At 46.3% G+C, this 20,000-nt stretch overlaps 1 protein-coding gene across 1 annotated transcript in view; it reads right to left on the bottom strand.

The window, feature by feature from the left end:
- The window catches only part of LOC123998881 (BAH and coiled-coil domain-containing protein 1), a 123,023-nt gene that overhangs the window by 17,254 nt on the left and 85,769 nt on the right, over nt 1-20,000 (bottom strand). Inside the window, exons 11-16 of the mRNA XM_046304102.1 lie at nt 17,262-17,431; nt 14,962-15,098; nt 13,147-13,260; nt 3,985-4,105; nt 2,271-2,535; nt 342-551 (exon numbers count right to left, since the gene is read on the bottom strand). Coding sequence (XP_046160058.1) covers nt 342-551; nt 2,271-2,535; nt 3,985-4,105; nt 13,147-13,260; nt 14,962-15,098; nt 17,262-17,431 — 1,017 coding nt within the window. The remainder of the gene's footprint in view (nt 1-341; nt 552-2,270; nt 2,536-3,984; nt 4,106-13,146; nt 13,261-14,961; nt 15,099-17,261; nt 17,432-20,000) is intronic.

Raw genomic sequence — 20,000 nt, 5'->3', positions numbered from 1 at the left:
ACTGTGTACTGAGTGAAGGGTACTGTGTACTGAGTGAAGGGTACTGTGTACTGAGTGAAGGGTACTGTGTGCTGAGTGAAGGGTACTGTGTACTGAGTGAAGGGTACTGTGTACTGAGTGAAGGGTACTGTGTACTGAGTGAAGGGTACAGTGTACTGAGTGAAGGGTACTGTGTACTGAGTGAAGGGTACTGTGTACTGAGTGAAGGGTACAGTGTACTGAGTACCTGACCTGGCTGGAGAAGACAGCCACCCTTTCCCCCTGTCCCACTCATCCAACCTTATCTGTCCCTGTCCCCCTCTTCCCCCTTCCCCTTCACCCAGTCACCTCAGCCCACTCACCCTGGTTGGAGGATTCACTCTCTGTAGGGGAGGTCTCTCCCCCCTCCATGGCTTCCTGACTCCTGGCTCGGAGGACCCTGGCCCTGGGCTGCTGCAGCCGTGCGGACCCCTGGACCCCGTGAGCTCCCCCCATCCCATTCCTCCTGCCCCCACGCATCATCAGCGGGGTCCCCGTCCAGCCCTCCTGGCCGCCGCTGTCTGCACTGGCTGCTGAGAGAGAGAGAGAGAGCACACACAGAGTAAGAGTATAGCATTGCCAGTTACATTGGTGCCGTGACTCAGATCGGTACACAACATAGAAATAGAATTACAACACTAGAATGGACAATGTAGGTCTAATAACTTAACTACAGGGCAGACATATTGTATTATTAATATCGTAGGTGGGCTATAGTAGTGTTTCTCTCTATGGTAGTGTTTCTCTCTATGGTAGTGTTTCTCTCTATGGTAGTGTTTCTCTCTATGGTAGTGTTTCTATGGTAGTGTTTCTCTCTATGGTAGTGTTTCTCTCTATGGTAGTGTTTCTCTCTATGGTAGTGTTTCTCTCTATGGTAGTGTTTCTCTCTATGGTAGTGTTTCTATGGTAGTGTTTCTCTCTATAGTAGTGTTTCTCTCTATGGTAGTGTTTCTCTCTATAGTAGTGTTTCTCTCTATGGTAGTGTTTCTCTCTATGGTAGTGTTTCTCTCTATAGAAGTGTTTCTCTCTATGGTAGTGTTTCTCTCTATAGTAGTGTTTCTCTCTATAGTAGTGTTTCTCTCTATAGTAGTGTTTCTCTCTATGGTAGTGTTTCTCTCTATGGTAGTGTTTCTCTCTATAGTAGTGTTTCTCTCTATGGTAGTGTTTCTCTCTATGGTAGTGTTTCTCTCTGTGGTAGTGTTTCTATGGTAGTGTTTCTCTCTATGGTAGTGTTTCTATGGTAGTGTTTCTCTCTATAGTAGTGTTTCTATAGTAGTGTTTCTATGGTAGTGTTTCTCTCTATGGTAGTGTTTCTCTCTATGGTAGTGTTTCTCTCTGTGGTAGTGTTTCTCTCTATAGTAGTGTTTCTCTCTATAGTAGTGTTTCTCTCTATGGTAGTGTTTCTCTCTATGGTAGTGTTTCTCTCTATAGTAGTGTTTCTCTCTATGGTGGTGTTTCTCTCTATAGTAGTGTTTCTCTCTATGGTAGTGTTTCTCTCTGTGGTAGTGTTTCTCTCTATGGTAGTGTTTCTCTCTATGGTAGTGTTTCTCTCTATAGTAGTGTTTCTCTCTATAGTAGTGTTTCTCTCTATGGTAGTGTTTCTCTCTATGGTAGTGTTTCTCTCTATAGTAGTGTTTCTCTCTATGGTGGTGTTTCTCTCTATAGTAGTGTTTCTCTCTATGGTAGTGTTTCTCTCTATAGTAGTGTGTCTATGGTGGTGTTTCTCTCTATAGTAGTGTTTCTCTCTATGGTAGTGTTTCTCTCTGTGGTAGTGTTTCTCTCTATGGTAGTGTTTCTCTCTATGGTAGTGTTTCTCTCTATAGTAGTGTGTCTATGGTAGTGTTTCTCTCTAGAGTAGTGTTTCTCTCTATGGTAGTGTGTCTGTGGTAGTGTTTCTCTCTATAGTAGTGTTTCTCTCTATGGTAGTGTTTCTCTCTATGGTAGTGTTTCTCTCTATAGTAGTGTGTCTATGGTAGTGTTTCTCTCTATAGTAGTGTGTCTATGGTGGTGTTTCTCTCTATGGTAGTGTTTCTCTCTATGGTAACCTACACATACAGAACACAGTGCTCAGGTCAGGGCAGAAGAAGGAATGTACTCATTCTCCCAATACAGAAAAGGTGGTTCCATCATGTCCTTTCCACATCATATGACACAAATGCCTAAATAACGTCACTGTCCGTCACATAACTGAAACACAACATTGTGAGAAAACTCCAAAGGTTACAAATGAAATCAATCACCATGATTCTTACCTGTGTCACTCTGACCGCCGGACTCGTTGATGACTCGTCTGGACTCGGCCTTGGAGGTGGCCTGGCCTCGATGTCCATGGTGCTTTGGGGCAGAACTAGCTGCAGAGGCCGCCTCTTCCTTATCCTGTGGTCCCGCCCCCATCCCAGTCCTCTTCCCGCCCTGGGCCTTGTGCTGTCTGAGCTGCTGATGGGCCACGTCACGGGCCAGCTTAGAGCTGAGGACACCGTGGAGGACACTCTTTCTGCTACTGCCATGCACTTTTATCTATGAGAACAGACAACAGAGGAGGACGGGGGGAGAGAGAACAGAGAGAACGAGAAGAAAGAGAGAAATAGAAAGAGAGAGAGACACTGTTACACCTCCGGACACAGCTCCCACACACAGGCAGCCAGAGGGACAGAGCTCAGTTCAGCTCACAGACAGTCAGACAGAGCTCAGTTCAGCTCACAGGCAGCCAGAGGGACAGAGCTCAGTTCAGCTCACAGACAGTCAGAAGGACAGAGCTCAGTTCAGCTCACAGACAACAGAAGGACAGAGCTCAGTTCAGCTCACAGACAACAGAGGGACAGAGCTCAGTTCAGCTCACAGACAGTCAGAAGGACAGAGCTCAGTTCAGCTCACAGACAACAGAGGGACAGAGCTCAGTTCAGCTCACAGACAGCCAGAGGGACAGAGCTCAGTTCAGCTCACAGACAACAGAGGGACAGAGCTCAGTTCAGCTCACAGACAGACAGAGGGACAGAGCTCAGTTCAGCTCACAGACAGTCAGAAGGACAGAGCTCAGTTCAGCTCACAGACAACAGAGGGACAGAGCTCAGTTCAGCTCACAGACAGACAGAGGGACAGAGCTCAGTTCAGCTCACAGACAGTCAGAAGGACAGAGCTCAGTTCAGCTCACAGACAACAGAGGGACAGAGCTCAGTTCAGCTCACAGACAGACAGAGGGACAGAGCTCAGTTCAGCTCACAGATAGTCAGACAGAGCTCAGTTCAGCTCACAGACAGTCAGAAGGACAGAGCTCAGTTCAGCTCACAGACAGTCAGACAGAGCTCAGTTCAGCTCACAGACAGACAGAGGGACAGAGCTCAGTTCAGCTCACAGACAGTCAGAGGGACAGATGAAGATCCACAAATTAAAAATATATTAACATGGAAAGCTGGGGGTTTGACACTTTAGAGTTTAAAATATTTTTTTTTAATGTGAGTGTTTAGTACAAACTTTGTTTCTTTTTTTATTAACACATTTCTAGTCATTAGAACCAGTGGCGGCTGGTGGGAGGAGCTATAGGAGGACGGGTTCATTGTAATGGCTGGAATGGAATGAATGGAACGGTATCAAACACATCAAACATATGGAAACCACATGTTTGACTCTGTTCCGTGTATTCCATTCCAGCCATTGCAATGAGTCCATCCTCCTATAGCTCCTCCCACCAGCCGCCACTGGTTCTAATGACTAGAAATGTGTCAATTATCGGGATAAACATAGATCACACAACATACAATATTTACATAACAACTAGCATAGTGGCTAACATAGCATACGGTATAACACAAAGGCTAGCAGGCTACATAGCAGTAATGGTATGTAGCCATTATGGAGTACTGTATGGAGGGCTCAGAGAAGTGTTCAGTAACTATAAGGGTTTTCTACAGAGTGTGTAGCTGTTCTGGAGGGATAGAGGACAAAGAGATACAACTAAAGAACCCTGACCTCTGCCGCGCCGAGCCGCTCAAAGCCCCGATTGGACAGCTTCTTCTTCTTCCTCTGGGCGTCCCCACCCCCTCCTCCCAGCAGGTCCTCGGGCGACAGGCCAAGTCCCGCCCCTAACGACCTGCCAGTCAAAACACGGGAGAGCATTCATTAGAGGAAGAAGAAGAGCGGTGGAATGAAAGAGAGGAAGACCAGAGGGGAAAGGAGGGGTTGAGTCACCTCTGTGGGTTGTTATAGCTGACGAACAGAACAAGACAAAACCCCGGAGCCCTGTTCTCACAAACCCCCAAACCGGCACGCTTGAAAAATTGGGATCTAACGGGGCGAACCTGGGAGTGTTGGGAGGCCAGTGTTGGATAAGAAGCAGGAAAGCTTTATCAAGGGAGTTGCCCCTGGCCTATACAAGCACAGAGAGATGCTTTGAAAGATACAGGGAATCACTGAATGGTCTGAAGGCACGTTCTGCATTTGTATGCGGCTTCTATTGTTCTGGCAGTTGAATATCAGAGCTCTCCAGTTACCATTTCCATATCAGTGCAGCTAGCAGCTCCTCTCCCCCTACAGAGTAGCAACATCACAGGGCTGGTTTAGAAGCAGAGCGAAAATGCCCTTGAATATCCCCCTGGAAACCTGCCCGGCGACCACACAGATGTGAGCCAGGCCGTACTCAAACAAAAGATGAACTTCCCCTCTCCTACTGTGTGCACAGTCTTAGCCATGCCATCAGTCACGTCGACTGGGAGAGTTAGCAGAGGCCTAATCAGGACTGTGGATCGCCGGCTCAAAACCTTTCAGAGTTTAAAGGGAAATCTCTATTACGCTGCGCTGTAAGTCCTCTGATTACATCATTACACACAGGCTAGAATAGCACATGTGCCTGAGTCCATGTGTGTCTGTTATATGTGTCTGGTAAAAATGTGACAAACTGACTGTGTGTGTGTGTGCTCCCTAAAATGTGAGACAATGACTGAGCAAGTGTGCGTGTGTGTGTGTGTGTGTGTGTGTGTGTGTGTGTGTGTGTGTGTGTGTGTGTGTGTGTGTGTGTGTGTGTGTGTGTGTGTGTGTGTGTGTGTGTGTGTGTGTGTGTGTGTGTGTGTGTGTGTGTGTGTGTGTGTGTGCGTGCGTGCGTGCGAGTGTGTGCGTGCGTGCGAGTGTGTGTGTGTGTGTGTGTGTGTGTGTGTGTGTGTGTGTGCGTGCGTGCGTGCGTGCGAGTGTGTGTGTGTGTGTGTGTGTGTGTGTGTGTGTGTGTGTGTGTGTGTGTGTGTGTGTGTGTGTGTGTGTGTGTGTGTGTGTGTGTGTGTGTGTGTGTGTGTGTGTGTGTGTGTGTGTGTGTGTGTGTGTGTGTGTGTGTGTGTGTGTGTGTGTGTGTGTGTGAGTGATTGACAGGAGAATGGCAGCGATGGCAGAAGTGTGAGCTGTCCCTGAGAGGCGGACCCCTTCGATCCCTTCCCTTCCTCACACGCTGACAAACAATGTGACAGAGCCCCTTCCCTCAGAGGACTGGCAGGGTGAAGAAGCACACAGCCCCACACTGACTAATTAAACACAGTTGATTAGCAGCTCCTAGTTTGTACAGACACATACGCACCTACACACGCATACACACTCACAGAGATAAAACACACAAACAAACACACAGGCAAACATCACACACAGGCAAACACTCACACACACACACACACACACACACACACACACACACACACACACACACACACACACACACACACACACACACACACACACACACACACACACACACACACACACACACACACACACACACACAAAGGCAAACACTCACACACACACACAAACACACAGATACACACACACACACACAGGCAAACACTCACACACACACACACACACACACACACACACACACACACACACACACACACACACACACACACACACACACACACACACACACACACACACACACACACACACACACACACACACACACACAGATACAGACACACACACACAAAGGCAAACACTCACTTACACACACACAAACACACAGATAGACACACACACATAGGCAAACACTCACTCACTCTCACACATACACACACACACACACACACACACACACACACACACACACACACACACACACACACACACACACACACACACAGTTGCCCAAGCAACTCTACCAAAGGAAATAGGTTTTACATAGCCCTCCAATGTAACACAACATTTGGCCAATTTGGCCCTGTCTGCACCGTGTCTCATTCAAAAACACCCACATTCATGTAACTGGAGACCAGCCATGGAGACATTACTGTAACTGGAGACCAGTCATGGAAACATTACTGTAACTAGAGACCAGTCATGGAGACATTACTGTAACTGGAGACCAGTCATGGAGACATTACTGTAACTGGAGACCAGTCATGGAGACATTACTGTAACTGGAGACATTACTGTAACTGGAGACCAGCCATGGAGACATTACTGTAACTGGAGACCAGTCATGGAGACATTACTGTAACTGGAGACCAGTCATGGAGACATTACTGTAACTGGAGACCAGTCATGGAGACATTACTGTAACTGGAGACTAGTCATGGAGACATTACTGTAACTGGAGACTAGACATGGAAACATTACTGTAACTGGAGACCAGTCATGGAGACATTACTGTAACTGGAGACATTACTGTAACTGGAGACTAGTCATGGAGACATTACTGTAACTAGAGACTAGTCATGGAAACATTACTGTAACTGGAGACCAGTCATGGAGACATTACTGTAACTGGAGACCAGTCATGGAGACATTACTGTAAATGGAGACCAGTCATGGAGACATTACTGTAACTGGAGACCAGTCATGGAGACATTACTGTAACTGGAGACCAGGCATGGAGACATTACTGTAACTGGAGACATTACTGTAACTGGAGACCAGTCATGGATACATTACTGTAACTGGAGACCAGTCATGGATACATTACTGTAACTGGAGACATTACTGTAACTTGAGACTAGTCATGGAGACATTACTGTAACTAGAGACTAGTCATGGAAACATTACTGTAACTGGAGACCAGTCATGGAGACATTACTGTAACTGGAGACCAGTCATGGAGACATTACTGTGACTGGAGACATTACTGTAACTGGAGACCAGTCATGGAGACATTACTGTAACTGGAGACCAGTCATGGAGACATTACTGTAACTGGAGACATTACTGTAACTTGAGACTAGTCATGGAGACATTACTGTAACTAGAGACTAGTCATGGAAACATTACTGTAACTGGAGACCAGTCATGGAGACATTACTGTAACTGGAGACCAGTCATGGAGACATTACTGTAACTGGAGACCAGTCATGGAGACATTACTGTAACTGGATACATTACTGTAACTGGAGACCAGCCATGGAGACATTACTGTAACTGGAGACCAGTCATGGAGACATTACTGTAACTGGAGACATTACTGTAACTTGAGACTAGTCATGGAGACATTACTGTAACTGGAGACCAGTCATGGAGACATTACTGTAACTAGAGACCAGTCATGGAGACATTACTGTAACTGGATACATTACTGTAACTGGAGACCATGCATGGAGACATTACTGTAACTGGAGACATTACTGTAACTTGAGACTAGTCATGGAGACATTACTGTAACTGGAGACCAGTCATGGAGACATTACTGTAACTGGAGACCAGTCATGGAGACATTACTGTAACTGGATACATTACTGTAACTGGAGACATTACTGTAACTTGAGACTAGTCATGGAGACATTACTGTAACTGGAGACCAGTCATGGAGACATTACTGTAACTGGATACATTACTGTAACTGGAGACATTACTGTAACTTGAGACTAGTCATGGAGACATTACTGTAACTGGAGACCAGTCATGGAGACATTACTGTAACTGGATACATTACTGTAACTGGAGACCAGTCATGGAGACATTACTGTAACTGGAGACATTACTGTAACTTGAGACTAGTCATGGAGACATTACTGTAACTAGAGACTAGTCATGGAAACATTACTGTAACTGGAGACCAGTCATGGAGACATTACTGTAACTGGAGACCAGTCATGGAGACATTACTGTAACTGGAGACCAGTCATGGAGACATTACTGTAACTGGAGACATTACTGTAACTCCACCCTCCCTCCAGCTCCCTCTCCACCCTCCCTCCATCTCCCTCTCCACCCTCCCTCCCTCCACCTTTCCTCCATCCATCCCTTCGCTGTAGGCCCTGCCGCCTACCGCCCTTTCATTTCTGGTGTCACTGTCACAGGGCATCAGTGTCCCTGTGCTGCCTGGCTGGGCGAGGGGTGGGGGAGGACTGGAGGGGAGAATGTGAGGGAAGGGGGCAGGGGTACACAGGCAGAAGGAGAGTAGAGTTGACATCGCAGTGGGAGAGCTGGGAGCACTATGGAACGCTGCCCAGAAATAGGAGGGAGGGAATAGAACTGTTGGCTGCTCTGGGGTGGCACTAAGCCCCTCCAAGGCTTCCATATGGACATTGATGACAGCACTAATTGAAAATTGACAACACAGAGACACACACACACACACACACAGATGTACACACGTGCGAGTAGACGCAAACACACACACACATACACATGGATGCACACACAGATGTATACATGTACACACAAGCACACAAACACATGTATGCACACACACACACACACTCCAATCTGGATACCACCAATGAGCATTTACACACCGACATAGCAAAATAAAGATATGGGCGGCTGATGATTGTGGGAACCTCTTTAGTTTCTGTGTTTCCCTGGGACGAGCACTATCACCCACATCCAGATTCATTATTCATATTCATGTATTATTCATATGTTATGTCAGAATTTGGATAACAATTATGAGCTTCCCACTGATTTATTAAAAACTCAAAAATATGTTTTTATTGAGAAGTAGGAATTGGTCTGATGACCAAAAATAAAGGAAATTCACATGAGCCAAAAGGCCTACTCCACCCATGCCCTACCAAGGTTTTCCAGCACCACAAGGCCTACTCCATCCATGCCCTACCAAGGTTTTCCAGCACCACAAGGCCTACTCCATCCATGCCCTACCAAGGTTTTCCAGCACCACAAGGCCTACTCCACCCATGCCCTACCAAGGTTTTCCAGCACCACAAGGCCTACTCCACCCATGCTCTACCAAGGTTTTCCAGCACCACAAGGCCTACTCCACCCATGCCCTACCAAGGTTTTCCAGCACCAAAAGGCCTACTGCACCCATGCTCTACCAAGGTTTTCCAGCACCACAAGGCCTACTGCACCCATGCTCTACCAAGGTTTTCCAGCATCACAAGGCCTACTGCACCCATGCTCTACCAAGGTTTTCCAGCATCACAAGGCCTACTGCACCCATGCTCTACCAAGGTTTTCCAGCACCACAAGGCCTACTCCACCCATGCTCTACCAAGGTTTTCCAGCACCACAAGGTTTTCCAGCATAGGCCTACCACCCATGCTCTACCAAGGTTTTCCAGCACCACAAGGCCTACTCCACCCATGCTCTACCAAGGTTTTCCAGCACCACAAGGCCTACTCCACCCATGCTCTACCAAGGTTTTCCAGCACCACAAGGCCTACTCCACCCATGCTCTACCAAGGTTTTCCAGCACCACAAGGCCTACTCCACCCATGCTCTACCAAGGTTTTCCAGCACCACAAGGCCTACTTCACCCATGCTCTACCAAGGTTTTCCAGCACCACAAGGCCTACTCCACCCATGCTCTACCAAGGTTTTCCAGCACCACAAGGCCTACTGCACCCATGCTCTACCAAGGTTTTCCAGCACCACAAGGCCTACTCCACCCATGCTCTACCAAGGTTTTCCAGCACACAGATTTGACCAACTACAGTAGCTATGTTGGTCTACTGTACTTTAAAACTATGTGTATGCTGGTTGCTTAGGATTCAAACCTTCTCAAACAGCCTAATTCATACTCTTCGTGGAGGTGCTCCCACAATAATGTGATTTGTACAACATACAATGTAATGTATTGCATTCTTCCCAGTCTAAACTAAGACATTATCCCATTCCAATACCTTTTGAAGCTTTTTTTTATTATATGAAAGCAAGCTTTTCTTTAATACTTATAACACCATCAGGGTTGATTGAATGAGCTGTTTTGCCTTGTAGTAATATGATCATGTTAAACCTTTATTTTAACATTATATGTCATTGAACAATAAATATATTTCATGATATCTTTTTTCATCAGTCGGTACCCAACAGAATAACAGGAGGTGGTGTGTTGAACATCGTCCCTCATATAGACATAGAGGTCTATAGAGCTGTCTGCATTCCTGGTTTCTGTAAGCTTTAGCTTACCTGTGTAAAATTGACATAAACTCAGAACTACTTGTTTTTCAAACATAGTCCTGTTTTATCAATTGCTGTGCTGAACAATGAACAGTGAAACCTTAAATGACTATGTAGCTTAAAGTTATATGTGTATTTGTATTTCATTTTGCAATACAGATGATGACGCTACAATAATCCGCGTTTACAATAGGCCTATATCCAGAAATACATGCAGCCTCGATGATATACACAGTTTATTTGTTTGTGTTCTGATTACACACAAGTGTTCAGGTCAGCAGTTTACACAGATGACTTCAGCCATATGAAAAACCATAGCCAAATATACCTACCTAGCTAGCTTCCTTTTATTTGTCATTCAACTGGTGTTAGCTAGCTAGCTACCCTCCTTTTAGTTCTCATTCAACTGGTGTTAGCTAGCTAGCTACCTTCCTTTTAGTTCTCATTCAACTGGTGTTAGCTAGCTAGCTACCTTCCTTTTAGTTCTCATTCAACTGGTGTTAGCTAGCTAGCTACCTTCCTTTTAGTTCTCATTCAACTGGTGTTAGCTAGCTAGCTACCTTCCTTTTAGTTCTCATTCAACTGGTGTTAGCTAGCTAGCTACAGCTGCTAGCCTTCTACTAGCAAGCTGCTACTGTTGCGCAGCAACCGAGTTGCTTGACCCGATTTGATGTTTTATGACATTTCTGAGATTTTATGAAATATGTTATCATTGTCAGAAATGCTACAAAAAGGGAGCACATCGTTGTTTTTTATTGGGAAGAAATGTGCACATGAGAGCAATAAATTGCAATATTAATAAAAACTGTTGCACCTACAAACTTATTCAGTCCAAATGAATCTAAGTCTAATGGTCCCCTTTTAATCCGACGTCTAGAATTTGAACTGATTTTGGGAGAGAAAAAAGTCTGTCGACCCTAATGCTCACGACGAGGTCAAAATTCAGGTATAATGGTTCTTGTTAACGGACAGACGGCTAATGACGAGAGGCGTGTTGTGTACCTTCAATCAAGTTGACTTGCAAATTGTCATTGACATTGGTGACATATTGGCTTAGATATGACGGTAGCGAGATTTGAATTTAACATTGTGCTTCAACCAATGCATGCGACTATAATTTGTCAGATAAATTGAGAGCAACGGGCTGTCAGTGTGTGTCAGTGTGTCTTGGCGGCTGTACGGCCCTGTGTGACCGACCCGATCCCCTCCTGACCCCTCTGACTCCCTGGCCTTAATGATAGGCCATGTCCCATTCCTGGAGCTGGGGAAGATTACAGGATAATTCACAGGACTCTAATTACAACCCCCACCAGCCCCCTTCCACCGCTCTCAGCTCCCAGGCACACCCCAGACAACCCCCAGACTCCTCTGGCCCCTCAGCCCTCCTGCCCCCCAAGCCCTCCTGGCCCCTCTCTTTCCTGCCAGCTCTCTGCCCCCCAGCCCTCCTGGCCCCCTCTGCCATCCCAGCCCTCCTGGCCCCCTCTACCCCTTCAGCCCTCCTGCCCCCCAGCCCTCCTGGCCCCCTCTACCCCTTCAGCCCTCCTGGCCCCCTCTGCCTCCCCAGCCCTCCTGGCCCCCTCTGCCACCCCAGCCCTCCTGGCCCCCTCTACCCCCTCTACCCCTTCAGCCCTCCTGCCACCCCAGCCCTCCTGGCCGTCCTCTGCCCCCTCAGCCCTCCACGCCCCCTCTGCCCTCCTGGCCCCTCTCTGCCCCCTCAACCCTCCTGGCCCCCTCAGCCCTCCTGGCCCCCTCAGCCCTCCTGCCCCCCAGCCCTCCTGCCCCCTCAGCCCTCCTGGCCCCCTCTGGCCCACCAGCCCTCTTGCCCCCTCAGCCCTCCCATCCCTCCTGACCGTCCTCTGCCCCCTCAGCCCCCTGGGGAGGGGCAGCCCTCCTGCCTCTGGCCCACCAGCCCTCCTGCCCCTCTGGCCCCCAGTCATCCTGCCCCCTCAGCCCTCCTGGCCCCCCAGCCCCCCTCTGGCCCCTCAGCCCTCCTCTGGCCCCCAGCCCTCCTGCCTCCTGGCCCTCCTCTGGCCCCCGTCTGCCCCCTCAGCCCTCCCATCCCTCCTGACCGTCCTCTGCCCCCTCAGCCCCTGGGGAGGGGCAGCCCTCCTGCCTCTGGCCCACCAGCCCTCCTGGCCCCCAGTCCTCCTGCCCCCTCAGCCCTCCTGGCCCCCAGCCCTCCCTCTGGCCCCTCAGCCCTCCTCTGGCCCCCAGCCCTCCTGCCTCCTGGCCCTCCTCTGGCCCCCGTCTGCCCCCTCAGCCCTCCTGACCCCCAGCCCCCCTCTGGCCCCTCAGCCCTCCTGGCCCCCCAGCCCTCCTGGCTGTCCTCTGGCCCACAGTAATGCCATTCAGGTTTTAAATGAGCTGTGTGGAAACTGGCTGAGACACATGGACAGAGGAATACAATGGAACACAGTCACACAGAGGCACTCCCAGACAGTATGTGGACGGACACAACACACCCAACCACACATACACATGTGTAGAACACACACACACTACACAGAAGACATCTTGAAATGAATACATACACTTAAAACATCCACATGCACAAACAGGCTCCCACACAAACACACACACGCACCACCGATGTGGATTAAACTGTAATACAATGTAGTCTCTGTGCTGATTAGGTAAAGATTAGGTTAAACTGGACTTCCTTGAAGGGGTCAGCTGGGTTCTCCCATTTCCTGTTGATGGCATGAGTCTCCTGGATTGTAGTGATATGTAGGAGGCTTGTCAGTGTGTTTGGGCTATGGAAAGGCAGGGAGATGAGCCTTACAACACACACACACTCACTTGACTTTCCTCTGGGTCTCAGAAGAGGAGCCTGGGCCAGCGGTGGGGGTTGATTTACGTTTCCTGGGCCGCCCCGGTCCTCTACGGGCGGGGCTGCGAGGTGTTTCCTCCTTCCTGTAGACACACACACACTCATGAGAACACTAAGACACTGTATTTGAGCACAGGACCAGATGAACTGGAGAAGGAAGGAGGGAATCCTTCAGGAGATAGAAAGGGAGTGTGATGTCATGGCTTCAGTTTGTTTCGTGGGCTGCTTTTAGAAATCATTTAAAGGAGCGATTAGGAGACTAGGGATGTATCACAACATGAGACTAGGAGGTAGTCATGAGACTAGGAGATAGTCATGAGACTAGGAGGTAGTCATGAGACTAGGAGGTAGTCATGAGACTAGGAGGTAGTCATGAGACTAGGAGGTAGTCATGAGACTAGGAGGTAGTCATGAGACTAGGAGGTAGTCATGAGACTAGGAGGTAGTCATGAGACTAGGATATAGTCATGAGACTAGGAGGTAGTCATGAGACTAGGAGGTAGTCATGAGACTAGGAGATAGTCATGAGACTAGGAGGTAGTCATGAGACTAGGAGGTAGTCATGAGATGTTTTAACAAGATAAGGTTTTGATCCCACAGGATAACACATGAGAGTTAAAACACTTATTTTCAAAGAGGTGACAGGTAATGTATGGGAGAATAGTGAAGTACATGGTAAAGGATAATGTATAGGAGAATAGTAAAGGACATGTTGAAGGATAATGTATAGGAGAATAGTAAAGGACATGGTCAAGGATAATGTATAGGAGAATAGTGAAGTACATGTTGAATGATAATGTATAGGAGAATAGTAAAGGACATGGTCAAGGATAATGTATAGGAGAATAGTGAAGTACATGTTGAAAGTAATGTTGAAGGATAATGGGAGAATAGTAAAGGACATGGTAAAGGATCATGTTTAGGAGAATAGTAAAGGACATGGTCAAGGATAATGTATAGGAGAATAGTAAAGTACATGTTGAAGGATAATGTATAGGAGAATAGTGAAGTACATGTTGAAGAATAATGTATAGGATGATAGTAAAGGACTCGTTGAAGGATAATGTATAGGAGAATAGTAAATTATATGGTGAAGGATAATGTATATGAGGATAGTAAAGGACTCATTGAAGGATAATGTATAGGATGATAGTATATTGTAATGTATAAGGGATAGTAAATGACTCGTTGAAAGATAATGTATAGGATGACAGAAAATGACTCGTTGAAGGATATTGTATAGGAGGATAGTAAAGGACCCCTTGAAGGATAATGTATAGGATGATAGTAAAGGACTCACTTGAAGGATAATGTATAGGATGATAGTAAAGGACTCATTGAAGGATAATGTATATGATGATAGTGAATGCTCATGTATAGGAGGATAGTAAATGACTCGTTGAAGGATAATGTATAGGATGATAGAAAGGACTCATTGAAGGATAATGTATATAGGACGATAGTAAAGGACTCGTTGAAGGATAATGTATAGGATTATATCAAATTATATGGTGAAGGATAATGTATAGGAGGGTAGTAAATGACATGGTGAAGGATAATGTATAGGAGAATAGTAAAGGACATGCTGAAGGATAATGTATAGGAGAATAGTAAAGGACATGGTCAAGGATAATGTATATGATGGTAGTAAAGGACATGGTAAAGGATCATGTATATAGGAGGATAGTAAATGACATGGTGAAGGATAATGTATAGGATGATAGTAAAGGATATGGTAAAGGATCATGTTTATAGGAGGATAGTAAAGGACATGTGTATCTTACTGGTGGTCATGCTTCCTCTGTAGCTTGGCTAACTCCCTCTGTTTCTCTTTGTAGCGCCTCTGGAGCTCTGCCAGCTTCACCCGCATGGCCAGCTCCGGACCCTCCATCCTCTCCATGGTGCCCTTGGCCGGGCATGCCTGAATGTTCACAATACTAATCAATCAATCAAGTGTATTTTATGAATCTGTTATATCTGGAGTATTTCTCCTGTCTTATCCGGTGTCCTGTGTGAATGTAAGTATGCTCTCTCTAATTCTCTCTTTCTCTCTTTCTTTCTCACTCTCGGAGGACCTGAGCCCTAGGACCATGCCTCAGGACTACCTGGCATGATGACTCCTTGATGTCCCCAGTCCACCTGGCCGTGCTGCTGCTCCAGTTTCAACTGTTCTGCCTACGGCTATAGAACCCTGACCTGTTCACCGGATGTGCTACCTGTCCCAGACCCACTGTTTTCAACTCTCTAGAGACAGCAGGAGTGGTAGAGATTAGAGGCCGACCGATTATGATTTTTCAACGCCGATACCGATTAATCGGCCGATTTAATTTTTATTTATTTGTAATAATGACAATTACAACAATACTGATTTAACACTTATTTTAACTTAATATAATACATCAAGAAAATCAATTTAGCCTCAAGTAGATAATGAAACATGTTCAATTTGGTTCAAATAATGCAAAAACAAAGTGTTGGAGTAGAACGTAAAAGTGCAATATGTGCCATGTAAGAAAGCTAACGTTTAAGTTCCTTGCTCAGAACATGAGAATATATGAAAGCTGGTGGTTCCTTTTAACATGAGTCTTCAATATTCCCAGGTAAGAAGTTTTAGGTTGTAGTTATTATAGGACTATTTCCCTCTTGTATTTCATAAACCTTTGACTATTGGATGTTCTTATAGGCACTTTAGTATTGCCAGTGTAACAGTATAACCTCCGTCCCTCTCCTCGCTCCTCCCTGGGCTCGAACCAGCAACACAACGACAACAGCCACCACATCGAAGCAGCATTACCCATGCAGAGCAAGGGAAACAACCACCCAAAGGCTCAGAGCGAGTGAAGTTTGAAATGCTATTAACGCGCGCTAACTAGCCAGCCATTTCACTTCGGTCACACCAACCTCAACTCGGGAGTTGATAGGTTTGAAGTCATAAACAGCGCAATGCTTGACGCACAACAAAGATCTGCTGGCAAAACGCACAAAAGTGCTGTTTGAATGAATGTTTATGCGCCTGCTTCTGCCTACCACTGCTCAGTCAGATACTTAGATACTTGTATGCTCAGTCAGATTATATGCAACACAGGACACGCTAGATAATATCTAGTAATATCATCAACCATGTGAAGTTAACTAGTGATTATGATTGATTGTTTTTTATAAGATAAGTTTAATGCTAGCTAGCAATTTCCTTGGCTTACTGCATTTGCGTAATAGGCAGTCTCCTTGTGGAGTGCAACGAGAGAGAGGCAGGTCGTTATTGCGTTGGACTAGTTAACTGTAAGGTTGCAAGATTGAATCCCCCCGAGCTGACAAGGTAAAAATCTGTCTTCCTGCCCCTGAACGAGGCAGTTAACCCACCGTTTCTAGGCCGTCATTGAAAATAAGAATATGTTCTTAACTGACTTGCCTCGTTAAAAGATTAAATAAAGGTGTAAAAAAATATATGAAAAAAATTGGCAAATCGGTGCCCAAAAATACCCATTTCCGATTGTTATGAAAACTTGAAATCGGCCCTAATTAATCAGCCATTCTGATTAATCGGTCGACCTCTAGTAGAGATACTTTTAATGATCGGCTATGAAAAGCCAAATGACATTTACTCCTGAGGTGCTGACTTGCTGCACCCTCGACAACTACTGTGATTATTATTATTTGACCATGCTGGTCATTTATGAACATTCTAACATCTCGGCCATGTTCTGTTATAATCTCCACCCGGCACAGCCAGAAGAGGACTGGCCACCCCACATAGCCTGGTTCCTCTAGGTTTCTTCCTAGGTTTAGGCCTTTCTAGGGGGGTTTTTCCGAGCAAACGTGCTTCAACAACTGCATTGCATGCTGTTTGGGGTTTTAGGCTGGGTTTCTGTACAGCACTTTGAGATATCAGCTGATGTACGAAGGGCTTTATAAATACATTTGATTTGAAATGCTTTTAAAGGCTTATACATGCTATTAAACTAACAGTCTAAAATCAGAGTGTGCACTTAACCATTTAAAATTCCTTCTCATGTATTTTTTGAATGTACTGCATTCTATTCTAATGGTAAATAGAGCATCAGGATACAGTATAGTTGTACTCTACCGGTTCGTGGCGAGGTGTCCAGCTGTATTTCCTGCGCAGGTTGAGGGTCTTGCGGGCCGGGTAGTGCCGCCCGGCACCCTCCCCGCTACCCTCCTGGGCATCCAGCTCCAAGGCACGGGCTGCTGCCAGGGTGGCAAGACTCTGGAGGTCAAAGATCAACATCTCCTCTCCTGTGGGCCGAAACACAGGGGTCAAGGAAAACGAACCGTGATAATGACAGACATGTTCATTCAGAGTTAGATGTTACGTGTCATTCCAGTATGTTATCTTTATTTGAATTCCATCTCGGGTGTGATCCTGTGCAGCACACCTTCCTCTGTAACACTTTACTTGGATAGCTCATCTGTAGCTCTACAAACGTAATGAAGACATGCTGTTGAGATGCTGTTGAAAGGCTGAAGACATGCTGTTGAGATGCTGCTGAAAGGCTGAAGACATGCTGTTGAGATGCTGCTGAAAGGCTGAAGACATGCTGTTGAAAGGCTGAAGACATGCTGTTGAGATGCTGAAGACATGCTGTTGAAAGGCTGAAGACATGCTTTTGAGATGCTGCTGAAAGGCTGAAGACATGCTGTTGAGATGCTGCTGAAAGGCTGAAGACATGCTGTTGAAAGGCTGAAGACATGCTGTTGAGGTGCTGCTGAAAGGCTGAAGACATGCTGTTGAAAGGCTGAAGACATGCTGTTGAGGTGCTGCTGAAAGGCTGAAGACATGCTGTTGAGATGCTGCTGAAAGGCTGAAGACATGCTGTTGAGATGCTGCTGAAAGGCTGAAGACATGCTGCTGAAAGGCTGAAGACATGCTGTTGAGATGCTGCTGAAAGGCTGAAGACATGCTGTTGAGATGCTATTGAAAGGCTGAAGACATGCTATTGAGATGCTATTGAAAGGCTGAAGACATGCTGTTGAGATGCTGCTGAAAGGCTGAAGACATGCTGTTGAGATGCTATTGAAAGGCTGAAGACATGCTGTTGAGATGCTGCTGAAAGGCTGAAGACATGCTGTTGAGATGCTATTGAAAGGCTGAAGACATGCTATTGAGATGCTGTTGAAAGGCTGAAGACATGCTGTTGAGATGCTATTGAAAGGCTGAAGACATGCTATTGAAAGGCTGAAGACATGCTGTTGAGATGCTATTGAAAGGCTGAAGACATGCTATTGAAAGGCTGAAGACATGCTGTTGAGATGCTATTGAAAGGCTGAAGACATGCTGTTGAGATGCTATTGAAAGGCTGAAGACATGCTATTGAAAGGCTGAAGACATGCTATTGAAAGGCTGAAGACATGCTATTGAAAGGCTGAAGACATGCTGTTGAGATGCTATTGAAAGGCTGAAGACATGCTGTTGAGATGCTATTGAAAGGCTGAAGACATGCTATTGAAAGGCTGAAGACATGCTATTGAAAGGCTGAAGACATGCTGTTGAGATGCTATTGAAAGGCTGAAGACATGCTATTGAAAGGCTGAAGACATGCTGTTGAGATGCTATTGAAAGGCTGAAGACATGCTGTTGAGATGCTGCAGTGCTGATAGTCTTCTAATGTTTGTTCGTTGAACATCTGCAGATGGACTGCAGACACTTACTAGTTGAAAATCATTGGACATGCAGTTGACATGCTCCATATGGTCTATCCAACAGGGCTCTGGTCAGTTTCATTTCAAGTCATTTCAAATTCTAATTCCAATTCGACAGTTTCCTCATTTGAAAGCATTCGAGAGAATTGGAATTGGAATTTCAGTGTACTTCCTGAATTGACTGGAATTGAAATCAAACTGACCCAAACCTTGCTATCCAAACAAAGTGTTACCTCTTCATCATATTCAAATGAATGGAGGAAAGAGCTGGAGATGAAGCTAGAATGAGCTGACAGACACACAGGAACGTTCCTCTGAGAGGTCATGTCAGTGTGGAACAAACAGATGCTGCTGTGGTACAACCTGACCATCTGGCCCAGGGTTCCACCATGCAGTATAGACATCTACAGTTCTGTAGGTCTGTGGTACTACCTGACCATCTGGCCCAGGGTTCCACCATGCAGTATAGACATCTACAGTACTGTAGGTCTGTGGTACTACCTGACTGGCCCAGGGTTCCACCATGCAGTATAGACATCTACAGTACTGTGGGTCTGTGGTACTACCTGACTGGTCCAGGGTTTCACCATGTAGTATAGACATCTACAGTACTGTAGGTCTGTGGTACTACCTGACCATCTGGCCCAGGGTTTCACCATGCAGTATAGACATCTACAGTACTGTACTGTAGGTCTGTGGTACTACCTGACCATCTGGCCCAGGGTTCCACCATGCAGTATAGACATCTACTGTACTCTACTTTAGGTCTGTGGTACTACCTGACCATCTGGCCCAGGGTTTCACCATGCAGTATAGACATCTACAGTACTGTAGGTCTGTGGTACTACCTGACCATCTGGCCCAGGGTTTCACCATGCAGTATAGACATCTACAGTACTGTAGGTCTGTGGTACTACCTGGCCATCTGGCCCAGGGTTTCACCATGCAGTATAGACATCTACAGTACTGTAGGTCTGTGGTACTACCTGACCATCTGGCCCAGGGTTTCACCATGCAGTATAGACATCTACAGTACTGTACTGTAGGTCTGTGGTACTACCTGACCATCTGGCCCAGGGTTCCACCATGCAGTATAGACATCTACAGTACTGTAGGTCTGTGGTACTACCTGACCATCTGGCCCAGGGTTCCACCATGCAGTATA

The sequence above is a fragment of the Oncorhynchus gorbuscha genome, linkage group LG16, assembly GCF_021184085.1.
Source record: "Oncorhynchus gorbuscha isolate QuinsamMale2020 ecotype Even-year linkage group LG16, OgorEven_v1.0, whole genome shotgun sequence".
Taxonomy (NCBI): domain Eukaryota; kingdom Metazoa; phylum Chordata; class Actinopteri; order Salmoniformes; family Salmonidae; genus Oncorhynchus; species Oncorhynchus gorbuscha.
The sequence above is the reverse complement of the archived record's forward strand: the minus strand, read 5'-3'. Positions and strand labels throughout refer to the sequence as shown.